Consider the following 17400-nt stretch of genomic DNA (forward strand, 5'->3'; position numbering starts at 1 on the left):
GCCACTTCCATTTTTCTGGTGGTTTATTGGAGATAAGAGTCTTATGGACTTTCCTGCCCAGGCTGGCTTTGAACCGGGATCCTCAGATCTCAGCCTCTTGAGTAGTTAGGATTACAGGCGTGAGCCACCAGCTCCTGGCTTAGTTTTTTTTTAGAGTATCTGCAGAAGTAGCGATAGAAGCCAGGACCCACAGATCGGGTATTCCAACCCTCCAATGGCCACTGGAACAGCACAGTCCTGGTCCCTTATCCAAAATGCTCCAGAACCATGTCAATGTTCAAAGAAATTTGAACTTCCAGGCATTTTAGATTCTGGATTAGGGTGAGCTACCTGTAGTCCCACCTTGGCTGAGCTAGTCTGTGCATATCAATGGCCTCTGTGCCAGGATTCACAACAATGGGCTGGGCGGGGCTGCCCTCTCACCTGGAAGCTGGTAGAGCGTGTCACACAGCTGTTCAGTCTCCTCCTCGGACAGGTAGACGGGGAACGTGGCACAGTCCAGCAGCAAGTGGCAGGCGGCCGCGAAGGCCTCTCTGCAGTCCTCCTTGGAGCCCCCCAGTTCAAAGACCACCTGGTCAACATCCCATTCTGCTCCCACTTTTCCTCCAGGGCTACTGGGCACAGACGATGGTGACTCTGAATTTTTCGTCTTAAATGGAGACCCACGCACTGTGAACAAGTCTGAAAGCATCTGCTTGAACTGGGGCACAGTGATGGGCTTGGTCTCCCAGGAGTTCTTCCTAGCAAAGCTGTCATCCACTGCGCTCTGGGCCCTGCCCTTGTCCCTTCTCCCTGCGGGCTCTTCAGACCTGCTTTCTTCTCCAGACACTGTCAGGGGTGCTGCAAAAATGTTCCTGCTGGCAAAGTTGGCAATTAGCTGCTGGATGCAAAGAAAGGTCCTTTGCATGACCCCGCCCTTCTTCCACACGTCGTCTCTTTCAGGAGAAACTCGTGGCACCCTCAGGTGCTCAGAGAGCTCTGGCGATGAGGCGCTGAGCCCGATGCCACTGTCCTCAGACTTGAGTGGGGCAAAGGAAGCATCTTCATCATCCGGAACGATGGCCTTTGTTTCCAAAATGATAGCGCCATTCTCACCTTTCACTGGACTCTGAAAAACAATTAAAAAATTGTACTGTGCATCTCCTACAGCCAAGGGATTCAAGAATCGGTTCAACTGGGCAAACCAAGAGTCGCAATTCCTGAGAGAATGCCCTGTAAAAGAACATCAGCAAGTGAAGAAGGAATCAGGTGAGGTAGAGGCAGGACAGGGAAGCTGCCATCCACTTTTGTGGGCATCTGATCTGTCAGCAGGTTTTGTCTTATTGTTTTAATTGTTATTATAAGGGTGATGTACAGAGGGGTTACAGTTATATAAGTCAGGTAATGAGCATATTTCTTTCTGGACAATGTCACCCTTCCCTCACTCTTTCCCAGTCTGTTTTGTCTTATTTATTGAGACTCTTCAGGGTTCAAATTAGCTATTTAAAATGTATTTCTGACAAATGTAAAAGTATGAGGGGGAAATGTTTGAATAAAGACATAAAAATATTAAAGCCGTGCACCAGTGGTTCACACCTGTAATCCTAGCTACTCAGAAGGCTGAGACCTGAGGATTGTGGTTCAAAGCCAGCCTGGGCAGGAAAGTCTGTGAAACTCTTATCTCCAATAAACCACCAGAAAACCAGAAGTGGCGCTGTAGCTCAAGTGGTAGAGCACTCACTTTGAGCTGAAGAGCTGAGGCACAGTGCCCAGGCCCAGAGTTCAAGCCCCGTGACAGACAGACAAACAAACAAACAAACCTAAGTTAAGAGCTGGGTGTTGGTGACTCATGTCTATACTCTTAGTTACTCAGGCTGAAATCTGAGGACTGCAGTTCAAAGCAAACCATGGCAATGCTCAAGACTGTTGTCTCCAATTAACCAGCAAAAAGCTGGAACTGAAAGTGTGGCTCAAGTGGAAAAGTGTAGCCAACTACGCACAAAAGCTGCGCAGGAGTGTGAGGCCCTGTGCCCACCCAACACACTAAATAACTAAAGTAGAAAGCTGGAGCAAAATTCAAACACAGACTGAATATAAAAACTCAGAAGCCAAAATGCTCCAAATCCATATACTATAAGCACTACATACAATGTCACACATTGGAAATTCTACACCAGATTTCCTGTGGGGTGTCTGACTAAAAATACAGGGGCATAGACATACTATGGAAAATTGCTTCCAGGTTCTGTGGATAAAAGTGCAAGAAATACACATTGATTTCATGTTTAGACTTAGGTCCTATTTCCTATGGTCTCTCATTGTCAATATGCAAATATTCCAAACTTTGAAAAACTAAAATGCAAAATACTTCAGATCTGGACCTGGGGTTCTTAGCTACATTTGAATATATGTACATACATATGTATACACACATATACATACAATATGGCTTTCCAACGTAATAATACTTCAACCATCAAAGGATCATTTTCTTTTCCTGTACTGTTTCTTACATTAAATCTGAAAGGAATATTTATTCTACTCTCTTCCTCAGAAAAACGAGGAAGAAACGTATGAAGTCTGAAACATACTGTTGTGTGTCCGCACGCAGGTGTACGTGGTGGCCCTGAGTTTTAGCCCACAGCCTGGGTGGTGTCTGTTCTGGCTAGAAATGAGACTCGTGGACTTCCATGCCTGGTCTGAACCCATGATTCCTGGATCTCCGTCTCCTGAGTAGCTAGGAGACAACAATCATGAGCTACCAGAACTTATCTATACTGCTATACAATGCTGTCCTTAAAATGCTGTGTGAATGGAAACCACAGTGAGTGGTAAAACAATGACATGGGGATTGAACTGTGTCTCCCAAAGAAGCTGATGTCCTAAACTCCAGTACCAGGAATGTGACCTTATTTGGAAATAAGATACAGGCAGATGCTCAAGTTAAGACAGACACATTAGAGTGGGTCCAAAGCCAACGAGACTTATGTCCTGGAGAAAGGAGATCTGGCAACACAGACCGGCACACAGGGAAATGCGAGGGAAACACCAGGACACAGACGGGCCGGGTGTTTACAAGCTCAGCCCACACAAGGCAGCTGGCAAGGCAGCCGAAGCTTGCAGAGACCTGGAACAGATTCTTCACGCCTGGCACACTTGGAAGGACCCTCCAGTACCTTGTTATTACACCCTGGCCTTCAGAACTGTGAGAAAAGTAATTTCAGTTGTTGAGCCCTCTGGGATGGTGGCCCTGACAAATCAACTGTCTATGGATGCTAAATTACTTCCAGTAACCCAGATCACGTGTGTACAACCCCACACGTATAGAGGTCTGGAAGGAGAGCTACAATAAGTTGCCACTGACCATGGTCATCAGCTCTATCTAGCCACTAGCTGTAGTTAGACAGCAGGGGAGAGGGTGACAGGAAGAGGGTTTGTTACACCAAACCCTAAGTACTTTACAAGTACACTGAACACATGGTTGGTACATGTTTTCATGTATAATGCAATCCTGCCCACCCCTAGTGCCCGCCCCCCCCACCTCCATCTGGCCAGCAGTCATGAGGATGCTCGCCTCTATCTTTGGGGCACATACCGAGCTGCTGCTGGTGGTCTCCATGTCCAAGTAGGTAGGTGGCATCTGGACTTTGCTAAGCACCTTGAAACATGTCTTCAAGGCGTGTGTGAGCTCAGGCAAGCTCAGGGCCTCCACCTGCTCAGCAAGTGGCTGCACCAGGCAGCCAAGCACCTGTGGGAGGTACTGGGTTTGTACCTCAGAGTAGAGTTCCTGCAAAACACAGCACTGTCACCACACACTTGCCAGCTCAGAGTGGGGAGACGGACTCTCACAGCCTATGTTTTAGGTTAATTCCTACACCAGAAATGACAGTATTTCCTTTTGAACTGGGGAAATCAAGGCTACCCAACAGGGAGGAAATTATAGAACTGCCACTTATATTTCTGTATTAATAAAATGAAGAGTTGGGGTGGTACAAACCTATAATCTCAGCAAGCTGGAGACTAAGACAAAAGAATTGGGCTACATAGGGAGATCCTATCTCAAAACAACAAAAACATTAGTGTTCTTAGCGCTGGGAAGGTGGTTCAGTGGTAGAGTGCTTGCTTTACATGCATGAAGCCCTGAGTTTGATTCCTCAGCACCACATAAGTGGAAAAAGCCAGAAGAGGCGCTGTGGCTCAGGTGGTAGAGCTGAAGAGCTGAGGGAACAGAGCCAAGGCCCAGAGTTCAGGCCCCACAACCAACAACAACAACAAAAAAGATATTCTGGCTGGGCGCCAGTGGCTCCCACCTACAATCCTAGCTACTCAGCAGGCTGAGATCTGAAGATCGCAGTTCAAAGCTAGCCTGGGCAGGAAAGTCTGTGAGACTCTTTTTTTTTGGGGGGGGGGAGGGTAGGGAGGTCAGTTGTGGGGCCTGAATTCTGGGCACTGTCCCTCAGCTCTTCAGCTCAAGGCTAGCACTCTACCACCCAGAGTTCAAGCCTCATGACCAACCAAAAAAAAAAAAAAGATACTCTCTCAGCAGAAAATTTTAGTGATTTATTGTGACTGCAGTACTAGGGATCAAACCCAGGACTTTGCACATGCTAGGTAACTACTCTACCACTGAGCTACATCTCCAACCCTTGGCTAAGGGTTCATCTTCTATGCATAAGAAAATTTATCTTAGTACATCTTACAGAAATCCTTATATAGGTATACAAAGATATATGAAAAATAATGGAATTTTAAGGAAGGCATAAAATAACTGAAAAAGGAGAATAGTCAGGGGAGGCATGGTGATGGAGGCCTGTGATCCCAGACACTCAGAAGGCTGAGGCAGGAGGATTATGATCTGAGCCTGGCCTGGGCAAAAGCACGGGACCTTATCTGAAAAAACAAACTAAAGGCAAAAGGATGGACATGGCTCAAATGATACATAGAAAACATGCATAGTAAACAAAAGGTCTGAGTTCAATCTCAAGTAATGCATACATACATCAAAAGAAAAAAAGAAAAAAAAACACAATTAGGCTACACGGCTACATGTTCCACAGCAAAACAAACTTAAAATCTGTGTGTGTATTTAGGTAAAGCCCCTGGTCAGTAAACCTGGGTGCACGGAACAGCCTGTAGCACTAAGGAGACTGCCACAGGAGCATGTAGTGAGCCGTCGTGTCCCAGCACAGTACCCACCAAGGGAATAACGTCCAGGAGGAACACAAGGAGAGTGCAGAGCTCCGAGACCGTAGGGGGAGGGCTGACGGTTCCAATGGTGCCATTCTGCTTCACTGGTCTAAATGAAGCACAGAAAGAAGAGGAAATTAATCATTTCTTCTGTAACATGCTCAAACATCAATTTGTTTGTTTTTGAGGTAGGAGCTCACTATATAAGCCCCTAGTCCGACAGCATAGAGAATTTGAGCAGACAACATAGGCTCAGACACACACACTTGTTATAATAGTGCAGCAACCTATCCTGGGAAGAACAGACAGTAATTCCAGGACAGGGATTAACTCTGGGAGGAACGAGTGTTGGGAAGGTGCAAAGTGCTCAATCTGGTAGCATCATTTTTTTTTCTCTTTTGCTGACCAAAGCATTGACTTCAGTATCACGTTCTTGCTGTTGCCCATAGATACAATGATAATAAACAAAATTCAGCATAGGAGCAAAGCGCTTTAAGCCTAATGCTGGGGGAAGCAGAAAAGCACCAAACAGCAGCTGGGAAGAGAGACTCCTAAGTCAGGCTGCATTCTAACTTCTGCTGTGATCAAGTTGCTATGCAATGCTGGACAAGAAACTTCATGTTTTTGGGCTCTAGCCTTCTTACACATCAAAAGTATGAAAACCAAGAATTAAAGTCAGGCTTTGCAGCCCAGGACACACCCAAGTGTTTATAGGGGAAGCTTCAATTACAGCAGCTACAGGCTTGTGGAGTGCAGGGAGAAGGCCAAGCTCCAGTGTGGATTGACAAGAGGGAAGGTCTAGGGCATGCCCCTCAGGACGTTCCTCCAGTAAAGAAAACGCAAGGGGGAAAGGCTGCTTGCAGAAAGCCTGCTCCTTGAGTGAGCCCCAAGCACAGCTCTGAGGTCCTGCAATTCACCCTCAGATTAACAGGGACAGTAAAGCTGATTACAGTAGCTTAAATCATTAATGCTCTGATCTTAGCAGCTACATACTAAATTTCAGTAATAAGAAGACGTAAATGTTCAAAACACTCCATCCAGACCAGAGTCACCAGACAGAGCTGGGTTAAGTACACTAAGCTTCTCAGAGAACTGTGTGGTGGAGCTGATTTGATGAGCCTTACTGGAAATTACAGATGGTTTTCTAAAGCTAGACTTTAATAAATAACAGAAAAGCCGCGGGATGGCAAAGATGATGTGTATCTTTTTACTGCATATGTTCTTTGTTCTATTAAAATCATATGCAAATTCTTTCCAATTCTGTTTCAGCTAAACTTCTAAGAGCAGAAGAGACCGCTGGCTTCAGCTGCTTATGTATAATTGGCAACCCCTTCCCCCACCTTGTACTTTTTGTCCTGGTCCTGGGGCTTGAACTCAGGACTAGAAACTTGTCAGTTAATTTTTTTGCTCAAGGTTGGTTCTCTACCACTTGAGCCACATATGCACTTCTAGCTTTTGGGCCATTAATTAGAGATAAGGGCTCAGACTTGTCTTCCCAGGCTGGCTTTCAACTGTGATCCTCAGATCTCAGTCTCCTGAGTAGCTAGGATTATAGGTGTGAACCAACAAAGCCAGTGATAATTGGGCCCTTCCAAATAGCTACAGAATAGTCACACCTGCTCTCCCTTCCCAATTGTGCCCACCCTCAACTTACCTGAAGCATGCCTCAAAACACCTTGTCATATAATCCCAGATGAAGTCAGTGCTCAGGGATGAGATGAGCAGATTCACCGTCTTCACGATCTCAGAGGCATTTCTGTTTTCTTTGATTGTACTGTAAGACAAATCAATATTCCTGAAAAACCCCAAGTTACGAAAACACTGTCTGAAAGTCTGTAGATCATTTTACCATTTACAGCTTATTTCCAGAGATGCTAGAGATAAAAATATTACTATCTTATTTGCATAATGCCATATTAAACAATATTTATACTGACACTTTCTCCTAGAAATAAGTGCAAGAGCTACTGTAAAATAATTTGGTATAGAAAACAGCTTTAGGGCTGGGAAGTTGGCTTAGTGATAGAGTGCTTGCCTCACTAGCATGAGGCCTTGGGTTCAATTCCTCAGCACCACAACACAGAAAAAGTCAGAAGTGGGTGCTGTGGCTCAAGTGGTAGAGCTCTAGCCTTGAGCTGAAGAGCTCAGGGACAGTATCTAGGCCCAGTTCAAGCTCCATGACTGAAAAACAACAACAAAAAACCCAGCTTTAGTCCAACTATAGGGAATTTAGATGCTCTATTAGTGGAATAACATGGGCACAACAATGACTTGACAGAAAAATTTAGGTCAAATCCAGGGCTTTACACATGCTGGGTAAATGTTCTACTACTGAGCTATATCCCTTTTCAGTCCTTAGCTGAAAACAAAACAAAATCCGAAAAACAAAAAAATCTTTTTGGCAGTACTGGAGTTTGAATACTTGCTACCAGGTGAACTACTGCTGAGCTATAAATACCTCTAGCTCTTTTTTGTGCATGTTATTTTTGCAAGATTGGGAGACTCTTATCTCCAATCAACCAAAAACAGCCAGAATAGAGGTGAGGGTCAAGTAGTAGGGTGCCAGCCTTGGGCAAAAATGTTAAGCAAAGCCAGACACCAGTGGCTCTTGCCTGTAATCCTAGCTACTTGGAGGCTGAGATCTAACGATTGTGTGGTTCAAAGCCAGCCTAGGCAGAGAGAGGGCTAAAGGGCTAAAGATAAGAGTCTCTTGTTAACCACCAACAAGCCAGAAGTGACCCTGTGGCTCAAGTGGTAGGGTGCTAGTCTTGAGCCGCGTGCTAGTGTCTCATACCTGTAATCCTAGCTACTCAGAAGACTGAGAGCTGAAGATTGAGATTCAAAGCCAGCCCGGGCAGGAAAGTCTGTGAGACTCTTATCTCCAATAAACCACTCAGAAATCTGGAAGTGGCACTGTGGCTCAAGTGGTAGAGCACTAGCCTTAGAGCTGAAGGACAGTGTTGTTCAGGTCCAGAGTTCAAGCCCCATGACTAACAACAACAACAAAAAAAGCTCAAGGATAGCAACTAGGCCCTGAGTTCAAGCCTCAAAATCAGCACACACACACACAAAAAGTAAGCAAGAGTATAAGACCCTGACTTCAAGCCCCCCGGCAGTGTGTGGGGGGGGGGAGGGAGGGTGAACAAGAACAACTGTGGCACCAAGGGAAGCCTGTGACATCAGAGGCCATATCCATATCATACCTTAGCAACAGATTTCCACTCTGAGTGTAGCTAAGTTGAAGGTCGGAGCCAAGGGCATCTCTACAGTAAGAATAAAAGGCTCTGATGACTTCGAGAAACAAATTCTCAACCACCTGAGGCCCTGAAATCAAAAGGAAAATGGTCAGAGGAAGACTAAAAATCCACTGTAACATCAACCCAAGACACTCATGTCATACACTCACACCCCCACAACCCCCCCCCCCACCTCATAAATAAGGCCTTTTATGCACTCCTAATACACAGAAACATACTGCTAGGATAGCAGCAACGTTAGCTAGAGAACAACCTTCATGAAAATGACCCATGCTTCCACAGAGCTCACTATGCGCTGGACCCTGCTGCTGGCATTTCACAGCTAGGAATGGCTGAGGCTGCTACATAGCCATGTGAGCAGAGACCGTATTGTTACCCCTGATGACACACGGGTGACCGAGGCTCGGAGAGGTCAAGCCAGTGTAACTATATGCTACATGTTCCAGTGACAACCTGCCAGGCCAGGCATACATACTACTCCACAGAGTGTACACGTGAGGGCACCAGCCTCACGCTTGCATTTTCATTATGGATGAGAACATAAAACAAGTAACTCCAAGCCGGGTGCTGGTGGCTCACGCCTGTAATCCTAGCTACTCAGGAGGCTGAGATCTGAGGATCGCGGTTCAAAGCCAGTCCAGGCAGGAAAGACCGTGAGACTCCTATCTCCAATAAACCACCAGAAAACCAGAAGTGGTGCTGTGGCTCAAGTGGTAGAGCGCTCGCCTTGAGCTGAAGAGCTGAGGGACAGCGCCCAAGCCCAGAGTTCAAGCCCCACGACCGACAAAAAAAACAAAACAAAACAAAAACAAAAAACAAGTAACTCCAAGCCTGAAAAGATCAAAAAGACCCACAAAGAATTGCACCAGCTGTGAGAGGCGTCCTTGCTGGTCTGACAGTGTCGGGCAGGGGAGTCCTGAGGTACACACTCAGGGCCAGGCCGCTGGGGGACAGCTCTTAGCCCACACGTCCAGAGGGATGAACGCATGTCCACTCACAGGATATTATCCTGCTGCTAACACTCTTTCCTTTCTGCAGTGCTGGGGATGGAATGTGGGGCCTTGCACACACTAAGTAACACTGAGTTACACTCCCAGCCCCTGTAGTAACCTCTTTTTTTCCTTTGGTACTGGGACTTGAACTCATGACTTGGGCTTGCTAGGCAGACACTTTGCCACACGAGCCACGTCTCCAGTTCCTTTTCCCACTGGTTATTTCAGATAGGATATTGCTTTTGGCCCCGGCTGGCCTGCACCCCAATCCTCCTACCTGTGCTTTCCTCATGGGGGATGAGAGGCACTCATCACTGTGCCCAGCCATTGTGCTTCCCCTGTAGCTAGGATGGCAGGAATGTGCCACCATGCACAGCCACACTGGCTGAGATGGAATCTTGAGACCTTCCTTTTACCTGGCTGGCTTCTTCTAACTGTTGACTTTTTGATCCCCACCTCGCAAGTAGCTAGGATTACAGACTTAAGCCACTGCACCTAGCTTTAATCTCACATTTTATACTTTTCCCAAAATCAAAACATATGCCTTTAAGAATACTAGTCTCGGGGCTGGGAAGGTGGCTCAGTGGTAGAGTGCTTGCCTTGCATGCATGAGACCCTGGATTCATTTCCTTGGCACCACATAAGCAGAAAAAGCAGGAAGTGGTGCTGTGGCTCAAGTGGTACAGTGCTAGCCTTGTGCTGAAGAGCTGAGGACAGCGCCAAGGCCAGAGTTGAGGCCCCACGACCAACAAAAAGTAAAACAGTAACCTTAAAAAAAAAAAGGAATCCTAGTCTTTTTTTTTTTTTTTAATTTTTTTTTTTTTTGGTCCGGTCGTGGGGCCTGAACTCTGGGCCTGGGCGCTGTCCCTCAGCTCTTCAGCACAAGGCTAGCACTCTACCACTTGAGCCATAGTGCCACTTCCGGCTTTTTTCTTTTTGCTTATGTGGTGCTGGGGAATAGAGCCCAGGGCCTCAGGCTTGCAAGGCATGCAGCTTTTCTTTCTTGTCGGCTTGAACACAGGAAATGGGCACTGCCCTGAGCTCTTCAGCTTCAGGCTAGCACTCTACCACTTTGAGCCACAGCACTACTTCCAGTTTTCTGGTGGTTTATTGGAGATAACAGTCTCATGAACTTTCCTGCCTGAGATGGCTTTGAACAATGATCTTCAGATCTCAGCCTCCTGAGTAGCTAGGATTACAGGAGTGAGCCACTGGTGCCTCGTTCCTTTGTAGCTCTTGAACTTGCACATCCCTGCCACTTAGCAGATGCTCTGAGTGCACCCGGAAGGGCCTCAACCCACAGGCTAGAGAGATCAGCATGGCAGAATGTCAACTCTCTCGTCTGCAAAGAGCCACTAGGAGGTGGCATGTCAGGAACACCCAGACACCTCCGAGCTGTCATGGCGATGGAAGACATGCAGCTCTCAGCCCTGGATGTCAGGTCTGACCGTGAATGGGTATTTAGAGAGTTTATTTATTTATTTTTTAAGTAAGGCAGAAGCCGAGTGCAGTTGCTCAGCTCCAGGCTGAGGCTTGTAGAATCATGGTACAAAGCCAGCCTTGGAAGAAAAATCTAAGATACTTATCTCCAATTAACTAGCCAAACATTAAAGAGAAGTGGCTCAAGTGATAGAATGGCAGCCATAAGCAAGAAAGCATAGCAAGAAACAAGGACCAACACACACAATTAAAGAGGAAGAGAAAGGTACTTTTTCCTCAACCATGTTCATAGGACAACAGTGTGTAAGTCCAATTCAATTCTTTTCATTTCACAGTGAAAGAAGTGACTTGCTCATGGTCACAAAGCAAAAATATAGCCAGTAGCACCTCCTAAAGCTTGCTTGTAAGAAAACTCATTGGAAGGGTGACATTAGGGCTAGTATGATGACACATGCCTGTAATTCCAGCACTCAAGAGGCTGAAGCAGGAAGATAATGCTTGAGTTGAGAAGTTCAGGGCCAAACGTAAGCTATATAGTGAGTTTGAGACCGGCTAGGCTACATAGTAAGCCTCTCAGTCTCAAAGAAACAAAACAAAAAGAGAAGCATGACATTGGAATAAAGAAATGCTCTCACTGAATGCTGGGGGTTCCTGCCTGTACTCCTAGCTACTTAAGAGGTTGAGCATGGTTTGAAGCCAGCCTAGGCAGGAAAGTCCATGAGACTCTTATCTCCAATGAACTTCCAAAAAGTCAGAAGTAGAGCTGTGGCTTGAGTGGTAAGTGCTACCCTTGAGCAAAAGAAGCTTCATAAACAGTGCCCAGACCCTGAGTTCAATCCCCAGGACTGGCACACACACACACCCTCACACACAAAGAAATGTACTCAAAAAATAAAATAAATACTGTGTTCATCCGGCATGTATGTACAAACATGTACAATGAACTCAAAGGCAAGGTCTTGCTATGTAGTTTAGGATGGCTTTGAACTCACAATTATCCTGCTTCTGCCTCTAACAGCTGGAAATACAAGTATATAGGCATGTACCATCTCCCCAGGCAAAGGGAAATCAGTTGTTGTTTTTTGTTTGTTTGTTTTGTTGGTTGTGGGGCTTGGACTCTGGGCCTGGGTGCTGTCCCTGAGCTCTTCAGCTGAAGGCAAGCACTCTCCCACTTCAGCCACAGAGCCACTTCTGGTTTTCTGGGGATTTATTGGAGATTGTCCTGCCTGGACTGGCTTTGAACCATGATCCTCAGATCTCAGCCTCCTTAGTAGCTAGGATTACAGGCATGAGCCACCAGCGACTGGCTAGTTGTTTTTAATTGTATGTGAGTGTGTGTGTTTATAAACTGGGGCTGGGGATCAAATCCCAGGCCTTGTGTAGACCAGGGCAACACTCTTCCACTGAGCCACATCCCAAACTACTTTAAGCAAAACCTTAAGGCAGTTTCAGAGATAAGAAGTAAACCACATGACTTTACAATTTTACAATTCCAAACAAGTGAATTACAGTGATTAGAGTGACACACTGTTGTATCTCCCTGTGTTTCAATTCCCCGGGATCAGATCCTGTGTGTCTAGCCACCCTGAGAGGCAGGGGCTTTTCCCTCCATACCGATTTCCGGCTTGTCCAGCAGACTGACGAGGATGCGGAAAGGCTTCAGATACGCATGGTGACGCTCCTCCACATCAGCGTCTAAGAACTTCTGGTGCAGAATCTTAGCCAGACTCTGGTTGTTCAAAAAGGCACACATTAGGATACTGCACAGGATGATGTATGACATCATCAGTTTCCCAACGATAAAACACTCGAAGAGAGCCAATCCTGGTCCACAATAGGCTACAGCTCTCCAAGCCAGGTGCCAAGGACCACACCCAAGGAAACCCTCTGAAGATGGAGATGAGTGGGCTAGAGGTGTGGCTCGAGTGGGAGAGCACCTAATACTGGAGGGAAAAAAAAGCCAGGCACCTGTAAACCTAGGTACTTGGAAGGTAGATACTGGGGCAACAAGAAAGTTTTTGAGACTCCATCCTGACCAATGGCTCGCACTCAAGCTACAGGGAGAAAGACAAGGCCAGGTCTCATGGCACATGTTACAAGCCCAGCTACATAGGGAAGCTCAAACAGGAGGATCACAGTCCAGGCTGGCCTTGAAATTAGCCAGCACAAAAGGGGCCTGACAGTGTGACTCAAGTGATAGAGCACTTGCTTAGTTAGCAAGCACAAGTACTGCCAAAAACAATTCATGATGAGGAAGGCCCTGAATAGGATTATTGACTTTCAAAAAATGTCCATACCTCAACTAAAAGATCCTTGGAGTATTTTTCAAACAAATAAGAGGACTGATCTTCAAAAGAACTTGAGAGTTCAGATTCTGGCACAATGGTATTCCCTTTAATGTCTGAACCTACAAAAAAACAAAAATGGTGAGTTGCTAAGAAATCTGTGCTGTCAGAGGACATCGTACTATGAAAAATTCTCATGGTCTGATGTACGTGCATGTGCATGCACATACACAAATACGTAAATATACATACATATAAACTAGAGTTAAGTATGCAAGTTAAGAATATTATGAATTTACTTATCTGAACAAAAAATAGTATTTTTCATACAGGTTTTCTTCTTTTTTTGTGTGCTGGTCATGGGGCTTGAACTCAGGTCCTGGGCACTGTCCCTGAGCTGCTTTTTTTGGGGGGGGTCCGGTCATGGGGCCTGAACTCTGGGCCTGGGCACTGTCCCTCAGCATTTCAGCTCAAGGCTAGCGCTCTACCACTTGAGCCACAGCACCACTTCCAGCTTTTTTTTTTTTTTTTGCTATGTGGTGCTGAGGAATCAAACCCAGGGCCTCATGCATGCAAGGCAAGTGCTCTACCACTGAGCCACCTTCCCAGCCCCGAGCTTCTTTTTGTTCAAGGCTAGCACTCTACAACTTGAGCCACAGCTCCGCTTCCAATTTTTTTGTTGTTGTTGTTGGTTGTGGGGCTTGAAATCATGGCCTGGGCACTGTCCCTGAGCTTTTGTGCTCAAGGGTAGCACTCTACCACTTTGAGCCACAGCTCCACTTCCAGGTTTTTGGGGGTGGTAGGAAATAAGAGTCTCATGGACTTTTCTGCCCGGGCTAGCTTTGAACTGCGATCCTCAGTTTGCCTCCTGAGCATTTAGGATTCCAGCCAGGCATGAGTCACCAGTGCCTGGCTTTCGGGTTGTTAACTGGAGACAAGAATCTCATGGTCTTTCCTGTCTAGGCTGGCTTCAGACTACAATCCTCAACTCTCAGCCTCCTGAGTAGCTAGGATTATAGGTTAGCCACCAGGACCTGGCTGTCACACAGATTTCCGTTAACAAATTAAGTCCTTTCTCCCTAATGCTTCAGAAATCTCTAGGCTCTCTTCGAAGCCACAGCTGTTGACAAAGGAGCAAAAACAACTCCCATTCTGGGGACATGGAGAGGGACAAAATCAGGGGCACTTCTGAGTCCCCCAGGAGTCCAGGTTCTTCTGGGGAAAGCTTGGCTCCTGATTTCAGGATTCCTCTGGCTTTCATGCAGAACATCAACAGTTTCTTTCTCATTGAAAATCAGTTACTTAGTCTTTTTTTTTTTTTTGGGGGGGTCCGGTCGTGGGGCCTGAACTCTGGGCCTGGGTGCTGTCCCTAAGCTCTTCAGCTCAAGGCTAGCGCTCTACCTTTTGAGCCACAGCTCCACTTCCGGCTTTTTTCTTTTTGCTTATGTGGTGCTGAGGAATCGAACCCAGGGCCTCGAGCATGCAAGGCAAGCGCTCTACCACTGAGCCACCTTCCCAGCCCCAGTTACTTAGTCTTTAGCTTAACCCATACAGAGCAAATTTGGAGCAGCTAAGAAAGGTACATTAGCATATTTAAACACTACATGCAAATTTTTACTATTAAATATCTTAAAATATGCAAACTGCTACATTTTCCCCCAGTAATTTTCTATGCACAAATGAAAAACAAAGTAGCAGCCAGGAGTGTCGTAGCACATACCAGTAATCTTAGCTCTACTTCTAGCTTTTTTAGTAGTTACTTGGAGATAAGAGTCTCATGAACTTTTCCTGCCTGGGCTGCCTTCAAACTTTACTACTGAGCTATGCTCCAGCCCTTAGTAAACTTTCTTTTGAGACAGGGTTTCACTATATACTTAAGGTGTCCCGGAACGCTTGATCCTCCTGCCTCGTCTTCTCAACGTTGGGATTATAGGAGCATACCACCATGCCTTGCTTTAGAACAGACTTCTAATGAATGCTTTCTTTTTTGGTCAGTTGTAGGGCCTGAACTCTGGGCCTGGCGCTGTCCCTCAGCTCTTCAGCTCAAGGCTAGCACTGTACCATTTGAGCCACAGTACCACTTCTGGCTTTTTCTGCTTATGTGGTGCTGAGGAATCGAACCCAGGGCCTCAGGCATGCAAGGCAAGCGCTCTACCACTGAGCCAACTTCCCAGCTCAACTAACTTTTGTTGTTTTAATGTGGTTTGGGGGATGCGAATTTAGGGCCTTGTGAATGTTTGAGCCATGCCCCCAGCTCCCAGCTGACATTTAAAAAAAAAATTCCATTTACTTCTCTTTTTTAACTACTTCAAAATTAAGCTATTTTTAAAAATTCTATGTAAGTAACTGCATAAAGGAGATGCCATTTCACAAAGCAGTTCACCAGAACAGTGCGTCTCGATCAGTGCCACCTTCCAACACTCAGCCACCTCCAAAGAGGAAATTTTAAAGAAGAAAAACACAACCTAGCCACATGTCATTCTACCAGTTATAACATCAAACAAAGACCAGTGAAATAACAGAAATGAAAAACAAAATATCCCACTATCTAAGTATTTTATTTCTCTTTTTAAAAGAAAAGAAAAGGCTGAGAACCACAGCTGTGTGTAGGAAGCAGTTCTCCACTAGCCAGTGCATCTAGTCACTGCAGGGTCTTTCCACACAGCATGACTCAGAACTGGATGGCCAAGAATGAAATACCCCCAAACCAGCACTACAGCGTTCCCTTGCCCTCCTGCTCCTTACCCAGTAACCAGGCATAGAGTCTTCTGTTGAGAGACATGTCTCTTCTCAGCAGGGTCTGGGTGGCGGCTGAAAGGATGCCCACGATGTCGGATCTAAGCAGGGGGATGGCTTGCTCATTGGGATCCTGTGAAGACAGAGAAAGGGAGTGATGAAGTAGACAAGAGTTCTTGATACTTGCCCCTTCTTAGGTTCTGTACTTGACACAGGCTCCAGACGTCCAAGCCCTGAGCCTTTGCCCAGGGAAGTGGCAGGACTTGTCTATATCTTCATCACGTGGGACTTACCAGGCAGGTATAAAATGGAAAGAAAAACAGGACGATTTCCAGATTATTTCTTTGCACAAGAACGTTCGAGTCCAGCAGTGATGCACACAGTGATTTTACCTGTAAGTGATAAACAGCATTAACAGTTTGCTTCAAACACATGTCATAGCCTCTGCAGGATGCCCTGTACAGGCCTAACTAAGACCACGTCAGTGAACACTGAAGAGCGCAAGCTGCAGGCTCAGGGCAGAGGTTTGAGCTCTATAGGCTGGAACTGGGTGACTTGGGAAAGATGTACGACTGCCCACCTCGCCTGCCCTCTGGTCAGAAGAACTGACCAGATGGCTGGGTTCAAAGATCTCAGTCTGTGATCCCCAGACCAGACTGAAAAGAAACCTCAGCTTGGGTTGGGAAGCTGGCTCAGTGGTAGAGTGCTTGCCTCACATGCATGAGGCCCTCCGTGGGGGTTCTATTCCTCAGCACCACATAAGCAGAAAAAGCCTCAAGTGGCGCTGTGGCCCAAGTGTTAGAGTGCTAGCCTTGAGCAGAAGAGCTGAGGGACAACACCCAGGCCCAGAATTCAGGCCGCACAACCAAAATAAATAAATAAATAAAGTCAGAGTGAGGGTCTACCAGCAGGTGGCGACATACAGCAAGCCATTAAAAACAAGAGGGCGGGTCACCTGTGGCTCACTCCTGTAATCCTAGCTACTTAGGTGGCTGAGATCTGAGGATTACGGTTCAAAGCCAGCCCAGGCAGGAAAGTCCATGAGACTCTTATCAATTAATCACCAGAAAACTGGAAGTGGCTCTGTGGATCAAGTAGTAGAGCACTAGCCTTGAGCTGAAATGTTGAGGGACAGTGCCTCAGCCCAGAAGTCAAGCCCACAACCAACAAAAAGTAAATAAAAGAGGGGCACTGGTGGCTCATGCCTGTAATCCTAGCTACTCAGGAAGCTGAGATCTGAGGATCGCAGTTCAAAGCTAGCCTGGGCAGAAAAGTCCATGAGACTCTTATCTCCAATAAACTACTAGAAAACTGGAAGTGGCACTGTGTCTCAAGTGGTAGAGCTTCGCTTTGAGCTGAAGAGCGCAGGGACAGTGCCCAGGCCCAGAGTTCAAGCTCCATGACCAACAAAAAGAAAGAAAGAAAGAAAGAAAGAAAGAAAGAAAGAAAGAAAGAAAGAAAGAAAGAAAGAAAGAAAGAAAGAAAGAAAGGAAGGAAGGAAGAAAGAAAGAAAGAAAGAAAGAA

General features: G+C 46.2%; 1 protein-coding gene across 2 annotated transcripts in view; it reads right to left on the reverse strand.

Annotated features, from left to right (window-relative positions):
• Dopey2 (dopey family member 2) overlaps window positions 1–17400 on the reverse strand; it is a 90874-nt gene that overhangs the window by 38730 nt on the left and 34744 nt on the right. For both annotated transcript variants that reach the window (XR_001175491.1, XM_013027541.1), the window contains exons 6-14: window positions 16170–16268; window positions 15886–16009; window positions 13153–13262; window positions 12470–12584; window positions 8370–8490; window positions 6821–6940; window positions 5176–5275; window positions 3575–3766; window positions 424–1108 (exon numbers count right to left, since the gene is read on the reverse strand). Coding sequence is in view for 1 of the 2 variants with exons in the window: in XM_013027541.1 (XP_012882995.1) it covers window positions 424–1108; window positions 3575–3766; window positions 5176–5275; window positions 6821–6940; window positions 8370–8490; window positions 12470–12584; window positions 13153–13262; window positions 15886–16009; window positions 16170–16268 (1666 nt within the window). In the remaining variant the exon portion in view is untranslated. The remainder of the gene's footprint in view (window positions 1–423; window positions 1109–3574; window positions 3767–5175; window positions 5276–6820; window positions 6941–8369; window positions 8491–12469; window positions 12585–13152; window positions 13263–15885; window positions 16010–16169; window positions 16269–17400) is intronic.

The sequence above is a fragment of the Dipodomys ordii genome, unplaced genomic scaffold (assembly GCF_000151885.1).
Source record: "Dipodomys ordii isolate 6190 unplaced genomic scaffold, Dord_2.0 Scaffold104, whole genome shotgun sequence".
NCBI classification, from domain to species: domain Eukaryota; kingdom Metazoa; phylum Chordata; class Mammalia; order Rodentia; family Heteromyidae; genus Dipodomys; species Dipodomys ordii.